Source organism: Mustela nivalis, assembly GCF_964662115.1.
Source record: "Mustela nivalis genome assembly, chromosome: 19".
Taxonomy (NCBI): Eukaryota; Metazoa; Chordata; class Mammalia; order Carnivora; family Mustelidae; genus Mustela; species Mustela nivalis.
The window spans coordinates 33,285,821-33,313,646 of NC_139038.1; the positions used below are offsets into that span (position 1 = coordinate 33,285,821).

The window sequence follows — 27,826 nt, forward strand, 5'->3', positions numbered from 1 at the left end:
TCCCCAGGGTAGGAAGGGTGATTCCCAGGCAAAGCATTCCCTATAATTTATGCAGAGAAAAGCCTAGCTTGAAAGCCTGGGCATGATTGGGGATGTTCTGGGCTTCGAGTCCTCGTTAGGACTTTTTGGTCTTGAGTCTGGTTTGGAGCTCTAGCTTTTCCCTATTGGCTACAAAGAACTTCAGGAATTTCCTTACGTTGTTCCTTATATAATGCTTCATATGGGAATGATAATGCTTCATATATACTTTGTTTTGGGGGAGGGTGATAGAAAGTCAAGATAACTTCAGATGGTGCATGAAAAGTGCTTAGGACATAGTCTGACACTCACTGAGCAGAGACTATGAATTTTGAGATCGCTATTCCCTGTTTCCTGTTTTGATGTGGCTACCCCAGCCTATCTTTAGACAGGCATTCCCTCAAAGATTTTGCCAAACTTTAAATGTGAGCCAGTGAGGCCAAAGTTCCCCACCAGAGAGAGGAACTCTGTGGTGTTCTCTGATGCAGCTCTGAGGGCTGTTTAAAAGGGAAGAGGAAGGGGGTTTGGAGAAAGGCAGAGGCCCAGAGGAAGAAGAGAACACTTGGGATAATAAAACCAGAGAGGTCACATGGGGGAGCCCAAATGTGGAAGCAGAAGACCGAATTCCAATAAATCGGAGTCCAGGTTCTTCAATGACCTGCTAATTTACATTGGAGAGCAGGGTTGAAGAATCCAGAAGAATTCTAGATTGTTCGCCCCAGCCTCGCGCCTTGGTCACCTATGCTGCAAGCCTGGGAGCCCTTGTAGGGAATACCCTGGAGACGGAGGGGAGAGCCAGACTTGGCCATGAAACAGACGTGGGCAAGGCTCTCCGCTCTGCCACGCACAACTCTCCCAAACCCACAGCGTCCTTGGCCTCCCTGAGCCTCTGCTTGCCCAGTGTAAAATGGGAGCATGGCTGTCATTTAAAGGGCTTGGTGTGGAGGCAAAACAAAAGGAGGTGTGCACGGCCTCTACCACGGTCTACGGACCACAGCAGGCCTCGGTCGATGGCACCGCACCTTCCCTCCCTCTTCCCCGACAGCAGACAACTCTCAAACTATTTGAACTCTGTTCTTTTGGGAAGAGGAATTAGAGCTGCAGAGATCTGATTTAGAGAGAGAAAGACAGAAGAGAGACTGAGAGAGAGAGAGACAGAGAGACAGACAGAAATACAGAGAAACAGGCCAGCAGGCTGCTACAGATTGAATGCTTGTGTCCCCCAAAACTCACACAGGGAAATCCTACCCCCCCCATGGTAATGATATTGGGAGATAAGGCATGTGGAGCTGATCAGGTCATAAGAGTGGATCCCTCAGAAAGAAGCCCCAGAGAGCTCCTTGTCCCCACCTTGTCCCCTTGTCCCACACAGTGGGAAGTGCACCCTCACCAGACATGGCCAGCACCAGTGCCGCGGTCTCGGACTTGTCAGCCCCACAACCCTGAGAAATGACCGTCTAAGGCACCCAGCTTGTCCTATTTTTGTTATAGCAGCCCGAATGGACCAAGACCCAGGCATATGCTCCCAGTGGCACAAGACATTTCTGAAGAAAATATAAGGAATTGGTAACTTCTTTCTGGCAGGAGATGGAAAGAACTGGGCTTGTGGGCACTAAGAAAGTTTGGTCTCCATTGTAGACCCTTTTCTAAAATGTGGTATTTTTGTACATCTGTTTGTTTTTTAAAGATTTATTTATTTATTTGACAGACAGAGATCACAAGTAGGCAGAGAGGCAGGCAGAGAAAGATAGAGAGGAGGAAGCAGGCTCCCCGCTGAGCAGAGAGCCTAATGTGGGGCTCGATCCCAGGACCCTGAGATCATGATCTGAGCCAAAGGCAGAGGCTTAACCCACTGAGCCACCCAGGTACCCCTAAAGTGTTTTATTTTTAAACTGTAAACCTGAGTTGCTTTAAAATAATAGTAATTTAATTTATAATTAAATTAAAGCTAATTTAATAATATAATAATATCAACAGCAGCAGAAGCAGCTAATGGACAAAAAGGAATGCACTGAGTTTTCTCCACCCCTCAGCAACACACCTGACTTCAAAAGCAGAGCCAGTCTTTAAAGGGATGAGAACAGAGGCACTTGGGTGGCTCAGTGGGTTAAAGCCTCTGCCTTCGGCTCAGGTCATGATCCCAGGGTCCTGGGATCGATCCCCGCATCGGACTCTCTGCTCAGCAGGGAGCCTGTTTCCTCCTTTCTCTGCCTGCCTCTCTGCCTACTTGTGATCTGTCTGTCAAATAAATAAATAAATAAAATCTTTAAAGAAAAAAAGAAAGAACGAACGAAAGGGGGGATGAGAACAAGAAATCACTACCAGCCAATGTCTTCACTTATTAAACGTATTAAGGAACCCTGGAGACCCAGTGGACATTACAGTTGGCAGAAGCTGAGGGTCAGGGACTTGGTTCCTTAAGGAGTCCCTGTCCCTGTCAACAGAGCCCGGAGCTCGGGGACCTAGCTCTAGCATTTTTTCTCCCATCAGATCCCAGAGATGGTGGGAGACTTTACACAGACTGTAGAGGGGTTAAAAATAGAAGTTGAGTTGCTATTGGAGATACATGGAGAATTCACTACTTGCAAATCTCTAATTATAATATGTCAAGAGTAAAATACCTTGTCAGGAGCGGTAGCTCAGAGAACAGAATATTGACTCTGTCAACACAGTGATCCACGACTGTTTGGAGGCCTACACCGAATAGACATCCGGCAGAAACATGTCCTGCAGGGACTCATCTCAGCCCTTGGGGAGAGGATGACCTGCTAAGTCTTTTCTGTCTGTACTTTCCTCGGCTCTGGGTGCCTCCCGCTCCCCTTTTACAGATTCTGCGCTTCGTGTTAAATCATGTGCATATATTAGATGTTCTTGGAGCCTACCAGATGGATGGATGTTTTCTCGTACCCAAAACTACTCGGTTTCTCAAAGAAATGATGTCCTCGACAGTGCCCCCAGACTGGCATTAAGAACCGTCAGAGTTAGGGTGACTCCAGGCACAACGCAAGCCCGCGCAGAGTGACCTAGACGAGCTAATACGGGGCCGCGGATCCTAGGGTTGGGAGAGCATGGGTCTGACCCACTTAGAGGTGAAATTCCTTCTTAACGCAGAACCTGGAGGGAAGGGAAGACATGCTTGGTAAACGTGTGAGGATGCAAAGACATTTGGAAATGCACTTGTCATAGACCATGTTCTGCTCGGCCGGGTCCTAACAAGTAGGTCAATGGCAGCAGAAGCACCTTCCATCTTGGCAGAGACAGAAAAGCATATGCACGAATCACGTGTAGTAGAAAACAAGACGGCCTCTTTTATGTTTCTGTCCCTCCCCAACGTCAGGTTAAGCCCCCTCCTTCAGTTCAGAATGGTTCCCTTTGCTTTGAAACTTTTTGTGACAGCGTGTGTCACCTGAATGTTGCTGGAAAAAACAAAGGGGCCGGCTAACCAACCCTCCCCAAAGTCACACTCTCCCGGCTTGGAGGGGAACCCGCTGCCCCTCAGACACCCTAGGAATCATCTGAGCCAGATTCTTAGCACGTCTGTCCAAATTCAGGAATCACTGTATTGCTCGTCAAATCCGACACTATCAGCTGAAAACACAAAGGTAACAGAGAAGGAAGTCCTCACAGGGTTTCCTGACTTGGAGATTTCTCCGTGTTCCTGACCCGTCCATTCCTTCTTCTGGCCGTGGTCTGAATGTTCGTGCCTCTCCCTCCTCCCCCACCCCACTCACATTTTGTAAACCTAAAGCCCCAGGGATGGTGTTAGGAGGTGGGGTGTTAGGGGGTGATCAGGCCATGGGGGGGCCCTCATGATTGGGATTAGTGTCATTACACAAGAGACCCAGAGGACTCCCCCACCTCTCTGTCGTGTGAGGACACAGTGAGAAGGCCTAGCTATGAACCAGGAAGGAGCCCTCACTCGACCACACTGGCACCTTGATCTTGGGCTTCCAGCTTCCAGATCTGTGAGCAACAACTTTCTGCTCTTTGTCACCCTGTCTGTGGGATGACCAGCCTGAATGGATTAAAACATGCATCATGGGGGGGGGTGGTTAAGGGGGTAGAAGAATAAATGAAACAAGATGGGATTGGGAGGGAGACAAACCATAAGTGACTCTTAATCTCACAAAACAAACTGAGGGTTGCTGTGGGGAGGGGGGTGGGAAGAAGGGGGGTGGGTTATGGACACCGGGGAGGGTATGTGCTGTGAAGGTATGGTGAGTGCTGTGAAGTGTGTGAACCTGGCGATTCACAGACCTGTACCCCTGGGGATAAAAGATATATGTTTATTAAAAAAAAAATTATAAAAACAATTATTATACCAAAATGAAAAATATTCTACTTAAAACAAATACATGTTCTACTTAATGTTCTACTTAAAACAAAAACAAACAAACAAACAAACAAAAAAACAACATGTCTCTCCTATTTCAAAACCGAAATGTTCCCCAGATTTTGCAGGAACCTTATTGGTAGTGGTCCAAAGCTGGAAACAGCCCAAAGACCCTTCCGCCAGTAAATGTATCAACAGACCCCTCCACAGAGGGGACCACACAACAGACTTGCTACTTGGCCGTGAAAAGCCATGACCTACTAATCCAACAGGTCAGGCGAATCTAAAGGCAGCGATGCTAAGGGCACGAAGCCCGGCAAAGAGGGTCCAGCATTCGACTCTGTTGCTCTACACTTCTAGGAACTAAAAACCACGCTGTAATGAAAGAAGCAGATCTGTTGGTCCCCCTGGGGAATGAAAGAGGACAGGGAGGAAGGGCCGCAGCGGGGTAGGAGATGCCTTTGAGGGCGATGGAAATGCTGGTTACACCATCTGCACGTACGTCATCCCTCATCAAACGCTGCGCTTCTAGATACACGCAGGTCATCGTGTGTCAATTGTGTATTAATAAAACTGTAAAACATAAAGTACTTTTTCTCCTTTCCTAGGCGACCTGCTGTATGTGTACAGCCTCGGTCACCTTCCCTCCTGGGTCGCCATTCCCCATCTCTTGTTCTCTGCCCTTCCATCTGCCCCGGAGGTGCCTTTTCCTGGGCATAAAAGAGGAACCCAAATCCACTCTTGCACAAACTCCTTCCTCTGAACTCTACACTCCTCAGCTGCTCTCTTCTTTCTCTTGAGTGCAAGTGCCTACGATGGGCAGTGCACTCCAACCCCAACCATTCCCATGCATTTCTCAAGTCCTGCCCCTTGGTATCTCTCATCAATAGTCCAGGTGCCCTGCTTTCTCTCTGTCTCCAGTGATGCCGGCTTCCATAATGTCTTCCGAGTTCACACCTGCCAGGCAGCCCTGCCAACACTCCTCCCGTTCAAACTCCAGTCTGGAGACCCTATTCATGTCCCACTCAGTAGCCCCTTGCCTCCCAAACCTTGCCACCTGTGAGTGTTTCAGTGACCTGCCTGCCCTTCCCTCCAGTTCCAACACTTGCCAAATATACCTGTTGGAGGCTCTCCATGCACATGGCTCACGGTTAACTTTGACTAGTGTCTTTCTGTTTAATATCATCAGTGAGAAGATCCAAAGCACCTTATCGTTGACTCTGGTGGGCCCATCCTTGGTCTCTGCATTTGAATGTGGTACTTCTCCGTGGCTGCAGGGCTGAGGCCCCCGATCTCGACGTCAGCCACTGAACAGCCAGAATACGGAGCAAACCAGAGAGAGAGAACATCTCCCAGGGCTCGTCTGCATGGGACTCATCCGAGAGTCCTTCCGTAGGAATCTGGTATGATATCGGGAGCCTGGACTTCCAGGAACCATCACACAGAACTAGAGAACAGATGTGAGCCAAGGAAGAAGAGGCAGAGATGGATCCTGTTGGAACCGAGCCCACGTATGCCAAGCACCAACCTGGGTCTGAAGGCAGCCCTCCTTTGAGACTTCTTGTTGCATAAGCCAACATGTTTCCTGCTGCATTTTCTGTTACTTGCAGCAGCCAGAAGACTATGAAATGTATGTCCCCTCAACCACGGTACCGAGGCATGTCCCTCAGCAAGTGTTTCTTCCATCACCGAAATACCCTAAAGCCTTAGAAACCCATGCCCTAGACTTACCACATTACAGTCACAACAGAAATGTATCCTATATTCTCTAGCGGACCAAGAATCTCTCTAAAGAAAGAGAGCACGCGTGCTCACCATTTCAAGGCGCTGCAGTGCCTCGGGCGCTCTGGACACCCAACACCCCGTGTAAATGTGCGCTGATCTCTAGGGAGCTCTTTCTGGGACAGAAGGATACTGGGCATCACAACTTCCCAACTGGGTTAAGATCTCCTTTTAGGTATCATCGCTAACCCTTCCTTTTAAGATTTCATTTTCCTGCTCTTCTGGCTCGAACTTCCTCAGTGGCTCCCTCTTGCTCCTGGTGTGGAATTCTACCCACGGATCACAGCCAGCAAGTCTGTGGGATACAATCCCTCATGATTATTCCCATTGCATGCTTTGCCCCTGTGCCTCTGGACTTTCTTTGCATGCCCTGGACATACTGACGACTTTTTAGTTTTTTGAACAAGTCAGGATATTTTCCTTTCTTTTTTTTTTTAAAAGATTTTTATTTATTTATTTCACAGAGAGGTCACAAGTAGTCAGAGAGGCAGGCAGAGGGGGAGGGGAAGCAGGCTCCCTGCTGAGCAAAAAGCCCCAGGTGGGGCTCGATCCCAGGACCCTGAGATCATGATCTGAGCTGAAGGCAGAGGCTTTAACCCACTGAGCCACCCAGGCGCCCCCAACATCTTTTGAACCTGGGGACCTTGACCTTGGTGTTCCTTCTGACTGGAGAGCTTATCTTATTTTAAACATCATCTTCTTGATGGAAGTCCCAGACTACTCACCTGCAGGCAGTTCCCTTGCCAGTCTTAACCCTCCACGGCACCTGTCTTTTCCTCAAGAGCACGAATCACAATCTGTGTTTATGCAGCTGTTTGACTGACACAAGCTCACTCTAGGACGCTCATACTATGTTATAAAAGGAAAGGATCATTTCTGCTCGGTTCAGCCACATCACCTGGTAGGACTCCTGGTCACAGTAGAGGCTTTAAAAACATGCACGAATAAATCACTCTTCCAGAGCAGGTTAATATAGTTGGCACATACTGAGGCTTACTAGATAATGTCTGAGTGGACATTATTACATCCTTTTTCAGTTCTAAAAACCTTCTGAAGCCCTGCCAATACTGACTGTCACAAAATAACCAAAAACAAATAAACACCTAGCTGGTAGTTTACACAGCCGGTAACAGACACCTGCTAGACCAGCAAACCCATATAATAAACTCATCCCTGAGTCGGAACAGCCAGATATACACAGGGAATAGCAGCGCTATTCACAAAACCCAAAGATGGAAACATCTCAAATGCCCATGAGTGAATGGATGGATGAACAAAAGGGACATAGCCATACAACGGAGTAGTACTCAGTCATAAAAAGGAACAAAGTACTCACACACACTACAGTGGGGATAAACCCTGAAAGCATTCTATTAAGTGAAAGAAGCCAGAACCAAAAGGTCATATGTTGTATGATTCCATTTTTATGAAATATCTAGAATGGGCAAATCCATACAGACTGAAAATCCATCCATCCATCCATTTATGGGAATGGCTGTGTCTCTGTACTGGGTTGGGGTTTCCTTCTGGGGTGATGAAAATGTTCCGGAACTAGATATGGTGATGGTTGCACTGAGCTGTGAATGTTGTCAACCCCACTGAATTAGATGCATTAAAATCGTTACAATGGTAAATTTCATGTCATATAGGTATTTAACACACACACACACACAAGGTGAGATGGGCAATAGACCATGTTAGAATGTATACTATTTTTCAAAACTCTCCGTATTTGACCTTGAAATGAAGTACCAGGTAGCAAAGTAGTAAATGGTTACTCTGAGGGCCAAGAAATAATCTCCTGCTATAAACCAAGAAATTCCCTCACAAATACTGACTTTCCAGAGGCCTTGGAGCAGAGGAAAAAGGTACAAATACAGTTGCCTTCTACCTACAAAATGTTCTAGACTAGCAGCTTGGCCTGCCCAGGCTTTCCACAGAACAAGGTTTCTCAAATGAACATATACATCTTGTGATGTGCATGGTTATTTTAGGTCACGTGCACACGAACAAGTGTTTAATTTTAATAACTATTTTTGTTAAGGCTTATCTTTGATTAATAGCCAACAATGCTAGTTTTTAATTTACGGTGGTGATAAAATGTTTCTTTTTTGTTTGGTTGCTTGTTTTTAATCCACTGAATACATTCATATGTAATAAAATAAACCCTTTTCGGTGCAGAAACTAAACAGCCACCCTCAAAATACAGAACATTCTATGACCTTGGAAAATTCTCCCATGCTGCCCCTTTGTGGCCCAGGCCTCCCCCACCCTATGGCTCGCACAAAACACAGAAGAACATAGGTAAATGTTAAAGGCATGAGGAAGGCTGAAGAAGCTGAAGAAGACGGGGCTGGGGTGGGGAGAAGCTGCAAAGGGGCCTGAGGTTTCTTCCTGGGTGATGGCAATATTCCAAGATTAGATTGCGCCACCCGTGGCACAACTGTGCAAATATATTAGAAATCAATGAATGGTACACCAAAAATGGTTTATCTCCATAAAGCTGTTTAAAATTGCGAAGTGTATGATTCTTCTAAGAGGACCTAATTCCAGACAAGGCAAGAGGAACAGAACTGAGATGAAAGCTTCCCTTTACGAATAAAGGCAGTTCAGGAAAAATGTGTTGATTTAAGTAAGTAATAGGAGAGGAGGCCTCTAGACAGGTGAGTTTTTGCAAGCTGCTGCGACAGCGCCGGATTCAGGGGCTGCTGGGGGGCAGGAGCCAACGTCGGATGGGGCGCGCCCTGCAGTCACCCCCACCAGCTCGGCCGCCCGAGGACCCGCGCCCACTTACTGTGGCGGTGCCCGACACGGTCTGCGCGCTGGTGTCCGCTGCGCTCTGCTCCGAGTGCGTCTGGGCGGGAGGGTACAGGTTTAACGTGTGCTCGGGGACGGTGGTCTGGCCCGTGTACTCGGGCGCGGGGTGGGGGTGAGGGGCCGTGTATTCCGCCGGGATGCCGTTCTGAGGGGGAGCAAACTGGGCTGAAGCGTAAGGCTGAGCCATTGTGTCCGGGGCAGCTGCTGCTTCCTGATTACCCTAAAAAAATCAGAAAAGGGGAGAGAGGGTGAGAACACTGTGAGAGGGCACCAGACAGATCCCTTCCCTGGGGCCCGAGGACCAGTGCTCCCCGCAACAATCTGCAGGAGCCGGCACGGTGCCCACAGCCCGAGGTGGATTCCCCTTCATCTCCGCCAGGCTCCGTAAGGAAATGGTGCTCAGCATGTATACAGACATGACCCCATTGCGCGGATGCAGACATCGAGGCTCAGCAAGGTGCAGTCCCTTCCCCCTATCTCCCAGCCCCATAGCCAAAGACAGAGGGTCTGTACTCTGCCCCATCAGATTTTTCTGGCAGATCCTCCTTATTTCATTCCCATTTTGGAACATGCGAGCATGTAGTTGTCTCCAGTGACAGCAGCGCCTTGATTTGATACTTAAAATGCCAAGAGAGATTAAATTGAACGTGTGTGTTCTTGAGAGGAGAGACAATTCATCTAAGCATTTGAATTTAATCAAAGTTTTATGTGACTTGGCTCACATAATGGGATGGGGGGGGGTCCTTTTAATGGTCACAGTGTGTGTGTGTGTGTGTGTGTGTGTGTGTGTATGTGTGTGTGATGTTCCAATGAAGTGCCAATAAGAAGCAGCCAATGGAAATTCAAGACCTAATTTGGATAAAGATGGCACTCTGTGATACTGTGTTCACCATTTTAAGTATCTTTATAAAATGCTGGACTTGCATCAACCTCATTAGTCAATGCCTCCCCCCGCCCCCTGCTTTATTTTTTTTTATAAGCACAGAGTATTATATAACAATTCACCCTTCCAATCTAGGCAAAACATGCAGCGTGATCATTATAGTCAAGTCAAAAGAATTAAAAAAAAAAAAAAACTGACTTCAAACGCTTCCATTTCAGGAAGCTTCTCTCCTTCTCTCCTCCTACCCAGACCCTCATAACTATACTACCCTGCACACACATACACACACACGTGCGCACACAGGCACACCATGCACACACATGCACACTGCAGCGGAAACTGTAACTCAGAGGTCCAATTTTTTTCATGATCTCAAGAGATGGGATTGCACATTCAGAGAGAGAGAGAGAAGCTTAGCAATTAAGCATAGCAGATAGCTGCCTCTCCCATTGTCTGTGGTCAATTAGATGTGACTTCAGCCCTCACAGAATGATACCAGGGCAAGAATGTCAGGATTGCTCACATCTCCTCAGTCCCCACCACCAACATTCGAGAGCCTCTCCAGCTAAAGCAACTGGAGTGCCGCGAAAACATTATGACAGAGAAGGGACCCAAAAAAAAAAAAAGTTTATTCTCGGAGCCGCACACAGAGTTTATGCATTTGTTTAGAGGGGACCTTAATTAGAATGTTAAAGATGACACTTCGGAGAGAACTAAGCTTAGGATAAGTTTAAAACATTTTACAAGTGAAAACATTCCCATCACGCCCTTTCCTCCCCCAGACGAATGTCTCCAAATGTCTATGCCACTGGGAAAGTAGAAATGTGCAGCTATTGCTTGCTTTCTGCCTAACGTCTTTTCCTTGCATTTGGGGCTGTGCAGGGTCTCTCGGCACCTTCGTTGGATCCCTGCACATGGAGAGTTAACCCTGACCATCCTGGGAAGCCACATTGTCATTGCTGCTTTGTGTGCATTGGTCTTTTCATCAAGAATAATACCTGGTTTCCTGTTAGCAGACACATCCTCTCTCAGCTCACAGAGTACAGATAGGGAGGCTGAGCCCTGCCTCAACTTACCTCCAGACACGGTCACGTGACCCTGACTCATCAGAGGGTTTCACGGTCACCGTCACAGGGACATGGGTTCACCTCCATCTAGTGATCTCACCTCTAGCAATGTCAAGGAGGCATAATCCAGGGACCTCCCAGGGGTTTGGGGAAGAGGTTCTCTTTCCGCTGGGATTGGCTGCTGTAAAAATAGCACAGCCCCGGGGCTGCCCACAACTGCCACTTGAAAAGGACCCACCTAAAGCAGAAGCCAACCCAGAGGGAAACAAAGCCCAGAAATTGACAAACAGGTCATTTAAGTCCCAGTGACATCCTGTGAAGCCTTGGGTCCAACCTTATCTGCAGTTAATAACACCACTGTTTGCTTTAGTTACATGAATCGGTAAATGCCGCAGTTTGTGTCAGATACTTTTATTTTCTGTTACTTACAACCCAAAGAGTCTGGGCTAATAAGAATAGAAACGTCCTCTCCCACTTATAAGCTAACTAGCATCCTTCTCTTCTACAGGGCTCCTCAAGGAACACAGGCCTCGGTACACAAATTCCACATGGAGCCACTTTTTTTCTGGCTGATGAGAAGTCCCAGAAACTCTGGGACCTTGAGAACCCTCCAAAGGGAAATTCATTTTGCCAGATTCTACTTCTGCCCAAAGGCCCGTTTCAGTACCTCCCACCCCCGAGCTTCGATCTGGTGCTTCTTTGAACTGAAAATCAGGCTTGTGAAAACTCCAGGCGTGGCCCCAAAGGGAAGCAGGAAAAAGCATCAGCAGAGAGATGTTCACACAAAGAGAAAGCTTTCCCATATAGGTCCATGTGGCCTTTCCATACAGGTAAGCACTCTCAGGAAGAGTAACCTGTCCCCCACAGGTTCCCAAGAAACTACAGGGGCTTTCTGGTGGGATCTGAGCTCTCTCTGCGTCAGAAGGAGAAGCCAACAGTCACTCCATACTCTCCACACCCATCAAGTCTACCCACTCACTGCCTCTCTGCTTGGAAAACCCTCCCTTCTCCTTTGTCTGGCTGGTCTTGACTGTCCTTTTGGGTCCCAGGCCAAGTTCTCCAGCAAGCCTTCCTTGACACTGAGCCCACTTCAGCTGTGTGTCCTCTATGCTCCATTGTGGCTTGTGATCACATCTCACATAATTCCTAGTGCTGCCACTGCCTGCTTATTTGTCTGGGAGAGTCCTCAGGGCTGGGGACTGTGTCACGTTCTCCATTCCATTGCCAGTGTCTCATGGCATGCTAGCTGCAAAGTAGGCATTTATCAGTACTTTTAAGTGAATACATGCTCGAATAATGAGCTTTGGGCTCTGAGAAGCTTAACCTGGCAATAGGACATAGGGTGGTAGGGTAGGGGGAAAAAGAGAGGGGTTGGCAAATGACCCATGGGACAAATGTGGCCCACTGGTTGTTTTGTAAATAAAGTTTTATCGAGACACAGCCATGCTCATCATGCTATCATCACAGAGTTGAGTAGTTGTGAGACCCACAAAATCTAAACTATTTAACCATTTTGGCCCTTGCAGAATAGTTTTTAAATCAAGGTGGCAAAGTTATCACTAAATATGGGGACATCAAGTTAGAAGCCACCATTACGGAAGTAATGCTAAGTTTGGGCAGGAAATAAAGTTGGCAGGAAAATCAGAAGAGAGACAAAGGAGGGGGGTGCGTTCTCCCTAAACCAAGGATGGAAGCTCAGCTAGAGTTGTGGACGGCTGGTGCCAAGGATGGTGCCCAATGGAGACATCTTCTTCAGAATGTGCTTCCCATCGTCGGAAGGAGCACACGGGCTTCGGACTCAGCACAGTGGGCTGCTGAGGGGAAGACCCATGATGGCCTCAGGCTTCTGTGCTCATGGGAAAGGGATCCCTTCTCCCCAGTGCTCAGAAGGCAGGCTGAGGGGTGCTGCTTTCTTCTCAGGCCTCGAAGGTGCCAGGCATTGTGCCAGGCTTGGCGTCAGTACTTCTTACACAGGGCAACCGCTCCCCCGGGGACATCTGACAAAGTGTGCAGACACTTTTGGTTGTTCCCAGTGGGAGGAAAGGGTTGCTGCTCACATGGAGTAGAGAGAAGCCAGGGATGGTGGTGCTAACCACCCTACCATGCGCGGAATGGTATCCCCCACAAAGGATGATGCTGCCCCCAGTGTTAATCTCGCCGAGACCTAGGATCCCTGGTTTGCATGCATTGCCTCTTTCACCCCATGTTCCTTGGCTGGGAGGGAAACTGCAGTCCAGAGCTAGGAAATCATTGTGCAAGGTCACCACAGTAAGTGGCTCCTAGGGAAGCCAGGAGCCTAATGGATCCCCAGGTGTCTCCGACCTCGGAAGGCTATTATCACCTGGTGGAAAGATTTGTTCCTATTTTGAAGTAAACAAACCTCTTTTGGTCATTCCTACACCGTGGCCTCAAGACCTGCTACCCACCAGGCGTGGGTACACCCTACAGGGAGTCAGGTGTTGGGATACTTGATACAGAAATACCAGTGTTCCGCTAGCTAGACGAGTCTCTGGTGCGTGTTAGAGCAGCAGCCTGGAAAATTTGTGCCATCTCAAGCCCAGGGTCTAGCTTCACAAGGTTCTGAGGCTATCCCAGGAAAGGCAAGGGCCAACTGGGGACACAGCGCCAACCTCTATCAAGCATTGTGCTGTTTTGGCAAACCCAGCACACCAAGCTCTAGGGACTGTGTGCATGGTCGTCAAGGAGCCCACAGGTAGGGTTCAAGTCCACGGGGTTTTGCAGGGCACTCCTGCTCTGAAGTCCTCAAACAGATGTTAGTGGGACCCCCTGCAGTTACTTATTAACACTGATAGCCGTTCCAGAGAGACCTTAATTAATATTCTCAACATTTGCACTTTGGGCTAATTACAGCTAATATTTAATTAAGATCATTGTACTTCCTATAGAATTCTTTTTCACCTTCAGATGGCTTCAGAGATGTCTTTGTTTCTGCCCTAGTGATGTTCCTGGGTTCTTAGCTTGGCTGAAGTGTGTTTTCTGGAAAAATACACTCACATTAAGGGCACCTTTGGCACTCCAGGTCAAGGAAGATCTTGGGCACGTGACCAGGATCCTGGTTGAAAGCTGAAGTCAACTTCACGTAGGTGAGAGTGACAGACAAAAATTATTTGGAGCATTCCGGCTAGACATTCCCTCATTTGTAGAAGCTGCCTTCTTTCTTCTACTCCAATGCCAAACCCCCACCTTTCCCTAAATAAGTGAGATGATCACAGAGATTCTGATATGTACTGAGTCAGGGTGCCTGTGGGTGTCCCGAGGTGGTGGGGAGGGTGATCCAGCAAGTGCTGCAAGAGATTTCCAAACCTAACATCAGATGTTCAGTGCCTGAACTTTCCTGGGTTGCTGATAAATACACAAAAGATATTTTTGAAAAAACTTAAGACCTTAGGTTTTCACGTCTGCCCTTGCTCCTGTAGAAAGGGATAGAGACTTGTAAAAGACAATAGTTACTAGGAATGTAGAGGGAACTTCCCTGTCATCATGCCGCAAGCCTCAATCAGAGCAGAAACTCAACAACAGCTAGAAGATATGGGACCCCATCGTTATGCAAGATGCGCCCCCCCACCCCACCATGGGTGGCTTTGTACTCCAGTTACTGAGATCGAGAGCATTATTAAAATGCAACCAAGTCTGAGTCACCAAAGCAAAAAAAAAAAAAAAAGAAAAAAAAAATGTCATTTCAATTTAAATATTTTACTGAAGCATGAAATAGCCAGGATATTATTGCTATTTTAAGACAAACACCGTAATCTGACTATTAGCACAGTGTGCCGACTCTATTGCAGGCAGACATTCAGAGAGGCGGTCTTCAAACACGGGGTTGGGGGGGCGGATTGCTTCGGTCACGGAAACACCCAGCACCTTTAATTTTCTCTCCGAGGTGGGCTCAGGAGATAGGAGTCAGAGAGAAAACGAGAGCTCCCCCTCCCGCACACAACCCCCCAGACATCTCCCTTTGCCTAATTCACTGCCCCAAGTGGTTTAATAAAGCCATTTTTAGAGAGTAATAACAGAACAAAGGGGTGGCAGCCCACCAGACTTTGCAAAATATTTTGGCCCCAAATCTAATGCAAACCACATTTCAACCGATAAATAGCCATTACGTGGCAGAGCGTGAAGCGGGGATGTTCTTTTCCATGTAACTGCCTGACTTTTCGTGAGGGGCGAAGTGCCTGCTTTCAGAGCTGCCAAGGTGGGCTTTAAAATAATGAAGTCTATTTCCCTCTGTAGGAGCATGTGTCTCCCCAGCTGTGATCATCAAACTTCTTGAATTATCCTTTCCCCTTTCAGTTCTGGAATTGATTTGCCCCCACCCCACCCCCCACCCGGTCCATTTCTTGCCTGGAAAAACCCCTTCTGGCCTGAACACAGTCCTTCTAATGAAGACATGCAGAGGAATTGTCCGGCCCGAATAAACCACTGATGGTATCTGTCCACACAGCCAAGAAAAGCAGCCACTCCCGGAGGGACCCCTGCCAATCCAGACTCAGGGAAGCAAGCCTCCCTTCTGGGTCGCCTGCAGTTTTCCCTCTTCTTGACTGTTTTACTTGAGTTTTGTAGCCCGGTCCCTTCTACTTCTCTGGCAAGAAATTGCGCATATTCAGAGAAAGCCTCCAGCGCCTGACTGAAAAGAGCTAAACTGTATCATGCCCCTGGGGGCACCGAGACAAAGAAGAAAATGCAAAATTACACCATTAACCTGCTGGTTCTAAGACCAGCTCAGTTAGACACATCAAGCAGAAAGCTCTCTCTCTCTCTCTCTCTCTCTCTCACACACACACACACACACACACACTTGGCTGAAATTCCCCCCACCCCCCCACCCCACGCAGGATTCAAGGAGCAGAGTACGGATTGCAGAAAGCAACAGAGACTTAACGCAAGGCAAGACTTCAGCTTCATTCAAATCACAATTTCGAGTGAAATATAAAATCGGGAAAAATACCTGCTGCACCATCCTGCTTCCTTTCTCCTCCATAAACTTAGCAGCTGTTCTAACCCCACACCACAAAGCATCTGCCCAAAGCAAGCCTCAGTTACGAGCGAGGGTGTGCGCTCTGTGCAACGTGTGGATGGCTGGATGTTGAAGGAGGGGAGCCGGGGCCGCCTGGCTGACCTCCCCCTCAACATCTGACTGCTCCCAAAACCAACCCCAGATGGGACTCTTTCCGCCAGCAAGGCCTGGCCCATCAATCACGGCTCGCCCCTCCTCTGGCTCCTGTTCTCAGTTTCAGGGTGCACACTGAGCAGATGATTATATAGAGGAGGCAGAAAACACACACACACACACACACACACGCACGCACGCACGCACGCACACACACAGCCACACAGCGCTTGCCTACATTAATAGCTGTTTAAAAAACATTAGAAATGCTATCCTATGCATCGCCTGGAGCTGGAATTTTTCATTACTAAACTAAATATATGGTATGCAAAGTTATGAAATCCACCAGGGAGCTTGCTTACTATCCTATTTTGTTTTATATTTTTGAGAAGGGGGGGGTGTGCCAAGGGTAACAGGGGAAGAGACAGGATGAAGAAGAGGCTCAGAGACAGAGGGGATGGGGACAGGAAAATTTAAAGCAATGCCCTGAGAAGAGAGGGAATGAATTTATAACAAAGCTGCATGGTTAATTGTAAATTGATCTTAAAATCCTGTAACTGACAGGGGTTTGGAAGATTCGGAAGCCCAGCTCCTTTGCAGATGTGCTGTGTGACCTTAGGCAAGGAGGTGCAATGCTCTGGGCTTCCGTTGTTGCTTCCGCTTAGTCGGGATAATGATGAGTGACTTCACAATATGATTGTTAAGGATCAAAATAAAAACCAAATCGTAACAACACACACACACACACACACACACACACACACAGGGCTTGGCTTATAGTATATGCTATATAAACAGGTTCATTCATCACGTGATGATGTAAAACTCGAGACCACCTTTGTCCCTATGGACTATGTGGTCAAGAGAGAAGGCAGGCTCTCAAGAAAGGAACCCACAGATGATCCCCAAATCGTCATGGTGATTAATGCTATGAAGGACAAGTCCAGGGGTCTTGCTTTCTCCTCTTCTTGAACTTTTCCTCCTCTTAGCTCATTTTTTTCTTCCCTTTCAAACGAGCAAAAACAAAACTACGTACAAAAAAATCCCCAGTGATTTCAATGCCAAATGCTGCCTCTTTATTTAAAGCTACAAATACTTTGTTCTTCCTTTATTATTAAAACTACAATAACCAGAGTGAAATGTCAAAACAGTTTCAGATTTATGTGGCCATGTCTTTCCTGCTTGCCGAGGGAGAGTTTCAGGACTCCTACCCACCCTTCCCGTGGACAGCTGCTTATCGCCAAGACGCCTTGCTAAGAAGAGGAGAGATCTCGCTACACTGGAGGGAATGGATGGGGTTTCTGAAGTGATTAAACGTGTAATTAAATTGTGTAACAGAGGAGGGGGTGAGGGCGGGAAAGGCTGTCTGGAAGAATTCAACCTTCCTGCTGGCCTGTCACTAGCTCAGGTAGCCCCTGGGTGATTTTTTTTTTTTTTAAATTCCCAGCTCCCCAGGGTTGGAAAGAAAATCTGGATCAACAGTATCTGTGCCATCCTTCCATTTCCATTTCTAATCACACTCCCGGGACACCTCTGATGCAGAATTAAAATAAGCAGCCTGTGAGGGTTCCTTACAGGGACATGCTATTCCCCCCCTCTCTCAGAGCTGTATAACCATAGAGTGATGGAGGAAATACTCAAAAACCAACCAACAAATCACTAAATAGAGAGGAGCATCTCAGGTAGGAACAACCAGGGAGATGCAATCAGACACCAGTCCTTAGCCAGTGGACCATCAGAATCTCTTGTGGGGGGGGGTATTCTTATTAAAAAAAAAAAAAAAAAATTAGACTCCAGGACTCTATCCCAGACCTACTGCCTTCAGAACTCAGAGGGTGGGATCTGGGCATGGACGCTGTGTAGAGCTGCCCTGGGTGATTCTGCTACCCTGGGGGAAAGTGTTCTGCATTTTTCAGATTATAGGTGTGATCCCTTGGGCTATAAAAGCCATGTAGGGAGTTATCACGCCAACATTGTTTAAATGAAATAAACTACACCACACTGGAAAAGAACAGAATAGAATAAAATGATAAGAGTTAGTATTGTTTCATGAAACTTTTATGTGGGCGAATTGGGTTGTGATGTAAAATCTTTTATGGATTGCCGTAAAATACGTAAAATTAAAAACACCATGCTAGTAATCTCCAGCATGTGTTACCATTTAACCTTTTACTAGAACGGTGGCTGTAGAGTCAACGTCAAATGATCAGAAGTCAGGAGTATAATGGTAGGATTATTGGCAAGTCATTCAACCTTCATGTGCCTCAGCTCCCTTATTTATAAATATAAATAATATGTATTCTTCTTCCCAATGAGGCTCTTGTAATACTTTAGGGGGGAAAATCTACAGGACTCTGTTTTATAATCTAAAAAGTCCCATGAGTACATTTCCTATTGTGGGGATGAAATCTACTCTCCTTCTATCCAGCCAAGTGTACTGTCCGGAGTGCACATGAAGAAGTATGTCAGGTTCTCACCCCCAAGGGGCCAGGTGCTGGGCTAGACACTTCAATCATCACAATCAGCCCCTTTTGCTAGCTGGTATGATCCTCTTTAAAGATAAGAGAACTGAGTCTCCAAACAAGTGAAAAATATCTCCCACTATGGAATCTAATACATCAGTTAAGTAGCAGAACCAAAATTTGAACCTTATATGGTCTTCCTGCCACTGAATCTATATTGAAATGAAGATGAAGATGGAGATGATGATGATGACGAGGGTGGTGATGGTGATAATGAAGATAGAGATGATGATGATGGTGGTGGTGATGAAGATGAAGATGGAGATGATGATGATGATGATGATGTGGTGGTGGTGGTGGTGGTGATGGAGATGATGGTGGTGGTAATAGTCATAATGATGACAATGATGGGGGTGGTGGTGGTGATGGTGATGATGAAGATGGAGATGATGATGGTGATGATGATGATGGGGTGGTGGTGGTGATAGTGATGATGGAGATGGAGATAATGGTGGTAATGGTCATGATGATGATGATGATGGGTGTGGTGATGATGAAGATGGAGATGGAGATGATGATGATGGTGGTAATGGTCATGATGATGATGATGATGGGTGTGGTGATGATGAAGATGGAGATGGAGATGATGATGATGGTGGTAATGGTCATGATGATGATGATGATGGGGGTGGTGATGATGAAGATGGAGATAGAAATCATGATGATGATAAGAAAACTTTTCTTGAGCATTAACTACGTACCAGTCATTGTTCTAAGCACTGAGGATACAAAACTCAACAAAGGAGCTTTGCTTACATTACCTATTCTAACAAGAACCCAGTACCATTATTCCCTTTCTAAGGGAGCTGGAGTTACTTCCTCATACTCGCAGAACTGGAAAGGGATAGTTGGCCAAAATCTCTGAGACTCCTAAGCTCTATTTTCTAAAGTAGTTGGAGATGGGTTTGAATCTGACCTCCATTAGGTAACACACAAACCTTGGTTTGCCTAACTACACCAGCTTACAGAGCAGCATTTTTTTTTTTAAATTTTTATTTATTTATTTGATAGACAGAGAGAGATCACAAGTAGGCAGAGAGGCAGGCAGAGAGAGAGGGGGAAGCAGGCTCCCCGCTGAGCAGAGAGCCCGATGAGGGGCTCTATCCCAGGACCCCGAGATCATGACCTGAGCTGAAGGCAGAGGCTTAAACCACTGAGCCACCCAGGCGCCCCCAGAGCAGCATTTCTTAAAAAAAGAACTCTGATTGCTCTGAGGCCATAACTCACAAAAACAAACAAAGAACAAAGATAACCCGAATCCATGTTACAGACTCAAGTGAAAGCAATTTGTTTCTTTTCACTTCCCTGGCCTCAACAGGGAAGCAAGAGAGGCCAGAAGCCATCTTTCTGTGGCTGACAAACACAAGCCCCACAAACCAGCTGAGTGGGCGGCAGGCTTGCAATGACGAGGTGTCATGTTTGCAAAATGTTCCATCCTGAGTTTCCATTTGGAGTCACAGAAGGGAGTGTAGAGGTTGTTTTTCTCAACTCCCTAAAAGTTAGCGACGATCAAATATTTATGGCACTTAGTGTAAGGCAGGAGCCTTGATACAGTTGCTCGTGAGGTGATATTTCCAAAGGGAAATGTACTTGTCTCTTAAAAAATTAGCAGCCTCTGGAGCAAGTGAGGATCCCAACCAACAGCACCAGGCACTTAAAAAGATAGATTTTCTCATCTTACTCGCCATTGCCCCAGGTTCTCGGAGGACCCTGACTTGACCCTTCAAACCCTTGTCCAAGTTTGATACTCTATACATTTTGATTTTGACATTCTATATATTTTATATTATACGTTTTTTGGATCTGTCTCCAAGGAGACTACAAACTCTATGAGGACAGGAACCTTATCTGTTTTTCTCATCATTTTCTCCAGCACTTCAAACAGTGGCATGTCCGTGTACATATTCAGAAGTTCTGTTGAATGAAAAACCCAAGCCAAAAAGTCAAGTCCTTTTGTCTTTTAGCCTTATTAGCACTGAGACATGATCCAACTCAGCCAACAACATAGGGCACTGAAAAACAAGGTCAAACCATTAAATGTTGCTCTATACTGTTAAAAAAAAAAAAAAAAAAAGTTCTCCACTGGGATATCCCAACATTGTACTGAAGGACTTCTTGTTGGGCGGTTAGGTAACATGGGGTTCACCTGTCTGTACATGAATTAGCTGTAAATGGCTAATTATTATTTCCAATCACTAATTAAAAATGTAACAGCCAGAGCAGCTGGTATTCACTGAGTTCTTTCTGAGCATTGGGCAATGCTATTCACTATATATAATTTAACTTTATCTCAACAGAAAGTATATTTGCAGTAAACTTGTTGGTACCACACCCATTTCACAAATAAGAAAGCACAAGGTTTTGAAGCTAGTACATGTTCAATGCAGACATCAAATCCAGGTCTCCCAAGTTGCGGTACTTTCAAATATGCTATGCTTGATCTCTTTGTTGGCTAAGATGAAGGATACTTGAAAGGACTAAGTTGGAACTACTGAATCGACAAAATATTTTCTGGGATTTTCTGGCAAATCCTGGAAGTATTCTAGCCTCAGTAAGAGTTTACCAGAAAGGCATACGATCTTTTTTCCTGTTCTCCCAAGATTCAGAATCCAAGGGAGTTCTGATAGGGTTAATTATGATCACGGCAATTATAACATGATTGATAAAAATAATAATACAATTAGAAGGGCTCATACTATGTAACTGCCACTGCCCTAAACGTTCTGTAAATATAATTCCCTCAATGCAACCCACAGCCCCATGATGTAGTCACAATCTTCATCTTCCTTGTACACAGATGGGTGGCTTTGAAAATCAGGTTAAGCAAATAAGTTGAGGTCATTCCAATTGTGTATGATGAAACTCCTATTTGTACCAATCCAATTCTGAAGTCCAAGCAGGAAGTTGAAAAAAAAAATTAGAGGAAGTTCCTATGTACCCTTTACTCAGTTTCCCTCAATGGTAAAGTCTTGCATAACTATAGTACACTGTATAGTACACCGTCGAAGTTAAGAAATTGACATTGTAGGACCACAGCTCTATGCTACTGCAAATACAATGAGAACTTAGGGTAGCACAAGTCCAGCTGTTTGAGTCCTTTGCTATCGATGCCGCGGCAAGGTGGTCACTGCCATCTACCCTGAGTGACAGCAGGAGCTGCCCACCCTGTCACAAAGAGAGTGACACAGACAGAAGGGTGGATGAACAAGTAGAAAACTGACCAAGCAAGTAAGTATTAGTGAAGACTGTTTTCATAAGGAAATGAACAGGCAAATGCATTTTCAATTATAATTCAATAGGGACTTTTTTACCTCCTGGGTATGGAGGAAAGCATCAATCTGGAGCACACTTTAACTTTCACACACCACGTCCTCTGCCAGCTAGCTACTTTCTGAAGAAGGGGGAAAAGTTCTCATGGCCATCGCCACTCACCACCACCACCAGGTAACATCAGTGTCAATTTCCTATTCAAGGTGAATTTCAATGACTTGCACCATTGTGAATACTACTACCATCAGCCTAATCCACAGAAAGAAAAGGATGAATTTTGTTCCCTTAAACAGCTTGCTTCCAGGTACCCTGCAGATATGATTTGGGATGATATCACTGTTACCTATTCCATCATAGTTATCCAAAGGATCCTCTGCCTGCTTCTAAAATGGAAAATTGAGAAATCTGGTGTGAGGCAATTGTCTTTGTAAGAGACAATCAGACAGCACCAAGCAGCTTAGAGAGGTACGAGCCTTACCATGGACCATGAATGTACCATGAATGTCACCGGGGGTCTGCCACTAGATTTAGAAAATTGGGAACATTAAGCCACACTGCTATAAAGAGAATCATATACCCTCCTTACTGGGCTGGTGTTACAGATCAGGAACTATTCTGGCAATGAGCAAAGTAAGCATTCTATATAGAAACACGTTGGAGGAGAAGGTACCATTGTCTTGCACACGGATGAATTCAGAATTGTTTCCTTTTGTACCATGTTATGAAAACTAAGTTTTCCATCCATCAGAAAAGTTTACATTCCCATGCTACTACTCAACATTTCCATTTCTTTTTTTATTTAAGATTTTATTCATTTATTTAAGAGAGAGAGAGAGTGAGTGAGAGAGAGCATGAGAGGGAGAAGATCAGAGGGAGAAGCAGACTGTGCATGGAGCTGGGAGCCGGATGTGGGACTTGATCCTGGGACTCCAGGATCATGACCTGAGCTGAAGATAGTCACACAACCAAACGAGCCACCCAGGCATCCAGCAACATTTCCACTTCTTTAGTCCTCCTCAAAGTTGGATGCCTCAGCATAGCAGATACAACACCATGACCTTGAGGACACAGGGCATAGTTAAGACACAGAACGTACCTACCGCCCTCACATGGTCTGTAACAAATTCACGGACTTGAGCACTTGAATGTATTCTAATTACCTGATTTCCTCATATGAATATCACTGGCCTCTCATAAGATTATAAACTCCTTCAGGGCAGGTACTTCTCAGGTTCATCTTTGATGCTTCCCTCTTTGTCTTCCGTATTTTGTAATCAGGTGTTTGACATGATAAATATCTGTTGGCTTGCATTCACCTCACTTGTAGAAAGATGTCTAATCTGGTTACAGCAACAGGCAAAGATGATAAAATATGACCTTGTCTTTCATGGTATATTGCATAAGTTTTAGCCTCTAATAGTTTGCCAACTGGAAAAAAAGGCTGTCATAAAATGAATTATACTTGGACTGGGAAGAAATGAAATTAGGAAAGACTGCCAGAAAGCAAGGGCGATGAACTATTCAAATAGGCAAGAGCGTCCCAGTCAGGCAATTGTTTCAGCTGCTAGGTATTGAACATCTTCTGGGTGGCAGATCCTGTGCTAGGTTCAAGGGCTAGAGTGGCTTGATGACACAGTCCAGGTCCCTCTGTAGCCACCGGCTGTCGGAGCGCACAGGATAGTCCAGATATTTGCAGTGCAGTGGGATATGTGCCATAACGAGATAAATGCAAGGTGCTATAGGGTCTCTCCTATCCCCGATGGTCTATCAAGAAGGGCTTTCTGGAAGAACAGATGTCTAAACTGAGAGTTGAAGGTGAGAAGGAAATAACCAGGTGGTGTCAAACAGGTTTACAAAACACTATGTGGAAAGCCAGTTGCATTGATGCAGTAGGAGGACATACCTCATACCCGGAGTGGCCGAACCAATGAAAAGGGAGCAAAAGAAAGTACGGTGGCTAATTTCAGAGCCGCAGGACCCACAAAATATAGGACTGAGATACGGACCCAGAGGCTAATGGACTGTAAAGCCCTTGAGGGTAGAGACCCAGGTCTGTTTTACTGAGAACCATATTCCCAGCACTGTCAGAATGGCACGCATGGAGTGAATGCTCATAAAATGTTTTGGTTAAATCACGGAGTAAATGCAATGTTGATACAAACCAGGCTGAAGCTAGTCAAGGGAAGGAAGGGGAAAAGGAGTAATAGAAAAGAAACTGAGCATTTGAAATAGACTCTTGGCATTACCTTTTCACTTTAAGCAACTCATGGTCTCTTTAAGTAAATAGGTAGGACCAAGACTCATTCTTCTTATCATCATGTTCACAATACCTTAGCTGGTGCCAAGGTTACTGGACCACTTACACAGTATCTGTTTGAGCCTCACAAACCATATTGGAATGTAGGTAGGGTGGATCCCATTCATACCCATTTAACAGAAGAGAAAGGCTGAGGCATGAGTAACCAATGCCATGCCCAAGTTCACACAGCCCCTTGACATTCTAGCTGGTATTTGAACTCTAGATATATTTTCATTGTACCAAGTTGCTTCTTAAGTTCCCCATGTATATAATCTGACAGATCAAGCTATATTAATAGGCTTGATGACATAATGATTTGTGGGTATTCTCCATCCTGATCTCATAAACTTTTACACAAAGAATAAGAAAACTGAATGTGGACATTAGGGCAATTGAAACTATCATTAGAACAAAGGACTTTATTGGCCTGACAAGTTCACTACAACTCAACTTTGCATAACCATAGCATTACTGGGTTTATTATATATTTTTAAGTAAGTTCAGAGGGAATGGAACTAGTGATGTCCACTCACTGGCCCTGTCTCAACACAGGGGTCTTGGAGCCCATGGTCCTCAGCCAAAGTGCCACTTGAGACCAGAGAACTTTCAATTCCTCACTTACATGTGGTCAGTGCATAAATATTATTTTTCCTATACCTAAGGATGTGTGATATATTAGGGATGTCTTCTTAAAGATTTTATGAATTTTTGAGAGAGACAGACAAAGACAGAGACAATGAGCATGAGCAGAGAGAGAAGCAGAATTCCCACTAAGCAGGAAGCACAATGTCTGGCTCTGTCCCTGGAATCATGACCTGAGCTGAAGGCAGACGCTCAATCGACTGAGCCACCCAGGTGTCTATAGGGATGTCTTCTTGATTGAATGCTGAGCTAAGCAGGTCACATAGTCCGTACTAGAACAGGGCCAGACTGACTTAGAAAAAGAGGTTTTGCAAAACACCCAGGTGCATTCAAGGAAGATGGGAGGTTTTCAGAAACATGGATGAAGTTTGCCTAATTTGTATACAGAAGACAATTTTATTTAGTGGTAAGAAATTTCATGCAGCTATCAACAGCGTGGACGTCTGGCCAAATAAATTATGTGATCACTCTGTGTACAACATGTGACGTTCAGGTTAATTTACCCAAACAGCTCCAAGAGAGCCAAGAAAACTGAGGCTGATGGAAGTCAAAGAACCTTAATTCAAAAGGTTTTCAGGAGCGGCCTGACAGTGTTTTCGAATGTGATTGCACAGGATGTGTTTTTGCTGTGTCCCTGCTCTTTGGTGACATTCATCCTCTTCACTAACCAGCTTTCCTTGTATGATTTCTGACACACTTATTGTCTTCGGACAGAATGGAGTACTCTTGGGATCTCCCCGAAAAGGGACAAAAGGTGGTCCTCACCTTCAAGGATTACTGACGTCCCTATCTGACTGAAGCTTATTGAACACCTGCTGTTAGAGGTTGAACTGTGCCTCCCCCGAACTTAAATGTTGAAGTCCCGGCTCCCAGTATCTCAGAATGTGACTTTATTTTGGGAAGAGAATAGTTGCAAATGTAATTAGTTAGGTTAAAATGAGATCATACCGGAGTAGGGTGGGCCCCCTAATCCAATGCAACTGTTCTTATAAAAAGAGGAAATGCGGACACAGACACGCATAGGAGGAGAACACCGAGTGAAGACGAAGGTAGAGATGGGGATGATGGTTCGACAGCCAAGGGACGCCAAAGGTGGCCGAGACACCATCCGGAGCAGGAGAGAAGCCTGGAAGCAGATTCCTCCTCACATCCTCAGAAGGACCAACACTGTTGTCACCTTGATCTTCTGGCTTCCAGAACTCTTGAGACAATAACTTTCTGTTCTTGAAGCCATCCAGTTTGTGCTACTTGGTCACAGCAGCCCCAGGAAAATGATACAAGTCCTTTGTGCTGTCACGGTATTAAGCGAAGTCACTCCCCACCTCATGACCCTGAGGTCCAGTGAAAGAAATACAGCAATCCAGCACACCCGAGTGACTCCATATCCGGTCCTTTCCTTCCGTTCGTTACGCTTAAAAGGAGGATGCTGAGCCATGTAACCATTTTCATGGGCTCTCATTTGATCTCTGTGAAGCACATCTTGTAATCCCAGTAGGATAAGTTTAAGAGCTTGAGAGATCTGCCCTGGCACTGTGGTTTCACCCTGGGCTGTCCTAATGTGGTAGCCATTAGCTGTGTGTGGTCACTGAGCAACTTCAACGTGGCTGATTCGGAATGAGGCCGGCTGTAAGCGTGGCAGGCACACGGGGTTTTGGAGACATAGTACAAAGAAAGTAATGTAAAACAGCTCTGTAACAGTTTCATTCTGATGACGTTTTAAAATGATAATAGTGTGGACATACTGTGTTAAATAAAACATTCTTGGCAATATATTGAGACATTCTGGATTGGGTAAAATATTGAAATTAAATTCACTTGCTTCTTTTTTACTTTGCTTAATGTGGCTACCAGAAAATCACCAAAAAGAAAACCTACAAATCTGATCCCTATTGGTGATCCTCATTCTATTTCTGTTGGATGGCACTGGTAATTCTCATGGACTCTAGGGTCATAGAGCTGGGTTGGATCCACAGCCACTGTAGACCAGCTGATGGGCAGAGATGGGGTTGAACTGACACCACTCCACTTTGAAGCCCCAGCCCCTTCACAAAACCAAGCTACCATCTTGGGACCATGGGTGAATGTGTTTAGAAACAACCTTATGGAGATGAATCCAGGAGAAAGAAGCTTGATTCCAAAGCCACTCCTCATCCAATGTTTGTGATCTTTAAATTCTTCACTTTACCTGACCCTTTCTGCACAATTTCTGCATCAACCCCAAGACAGCCTTCACAGAAGGCTGCTTCTGAAAAGAACATAACTTTCACTTTACCAAATCCGACAAAGCTCCCAAGGCTCCAAGAATCTGTCTAAAGTACCTATTTGGGGACAGGAGAGGTAAAAGGCTTTTAAAAGCTTGTTTTAACTCTGTGTGAAATCAACTGACTAATATTTATACTGGGCAGCTTTCTGCAAAGATGAAATAAACTCTCTACAAATAGCCTACAGAGCTCAGACATTCACTGTGTGTGAGGTCAGGGAAGAGCCCTTGAACACGCTCCAGTATGCAGGATGCTTAAGGCATCAGCAGACATTCTGAGTTAGATCTTATTCTGCAAGGTTATCCATTGGATTTGATCAGAAAGAAACTAGTTCTTTTTTAAAACCTCACAGACACGTGGTAGGATGTCTTGCTTTCATTCACCCATTCACTCACTCAAGATGTACTTCTTGACTATGTTTTTGGATGCACTACGAAGGCTCAAAACCAGCATTTGTTTTTTCTGTTACTATAAAATAAATTCAGACCTGAGAAAAGGGTCTCTGCTAAAATGGAGATTAAAATATGGATAAAGAGAGATCTAGGAAAATCAATGAGGAAAGCAAGTGTCATGGATTTTGGAAGTGGAAGGACAAGTTAGGCAGCACCTAAAGCATCCCAATCCAGAGATGGAAGGTGTAGCAGATGCTTCTTGAAGGGTGCAATAGACAAGATGAGTCTTAAAGGAGAAGTTAGAGAGAGTTAGGTGAAAATCCAAAGAACAGGAAAAGCATAGATCGTAGCTTCAGGGCATAAAAGAGAACAGGATTATATGGCTAATGTATTGTGTTGTGAGGATTTGGTA

General features: G+C 45.6%; 1 protein-coding gene across 35 annotated transcripts in view; it reads right to left on the reverse strand.

Moving 5' to 3' along the window:
* RBFOX1 (RNA binding fox-1 homolog 1) overlaps positions 1-27,826 on the reverse strand; it is a 1,569,090-nt gene that overhangs the window by 165,323 nt on the left and 1,375,941 nt on the right. For 32 of the 35 annotated variants that reach the window (XM_082713149.1, XM_082713148.1, XM_082713127.1 and 29 more), the window contains one exon: positions 8,928-9,170. In XM_082713149.1, the coding sequence (XP_082569275.1) occupies positions 8,928-9,170 (243 nt within the window). Of the gene's footprint in view, positions 1-8,927; positions 9,171-15,866; positions 15,961-27,826 lie in introns of those variants that run through there. The other 3 variants (XM_082713141.1, XM_082713142.1, XM_082713128.1) reach the window with 3 other exon arrangements.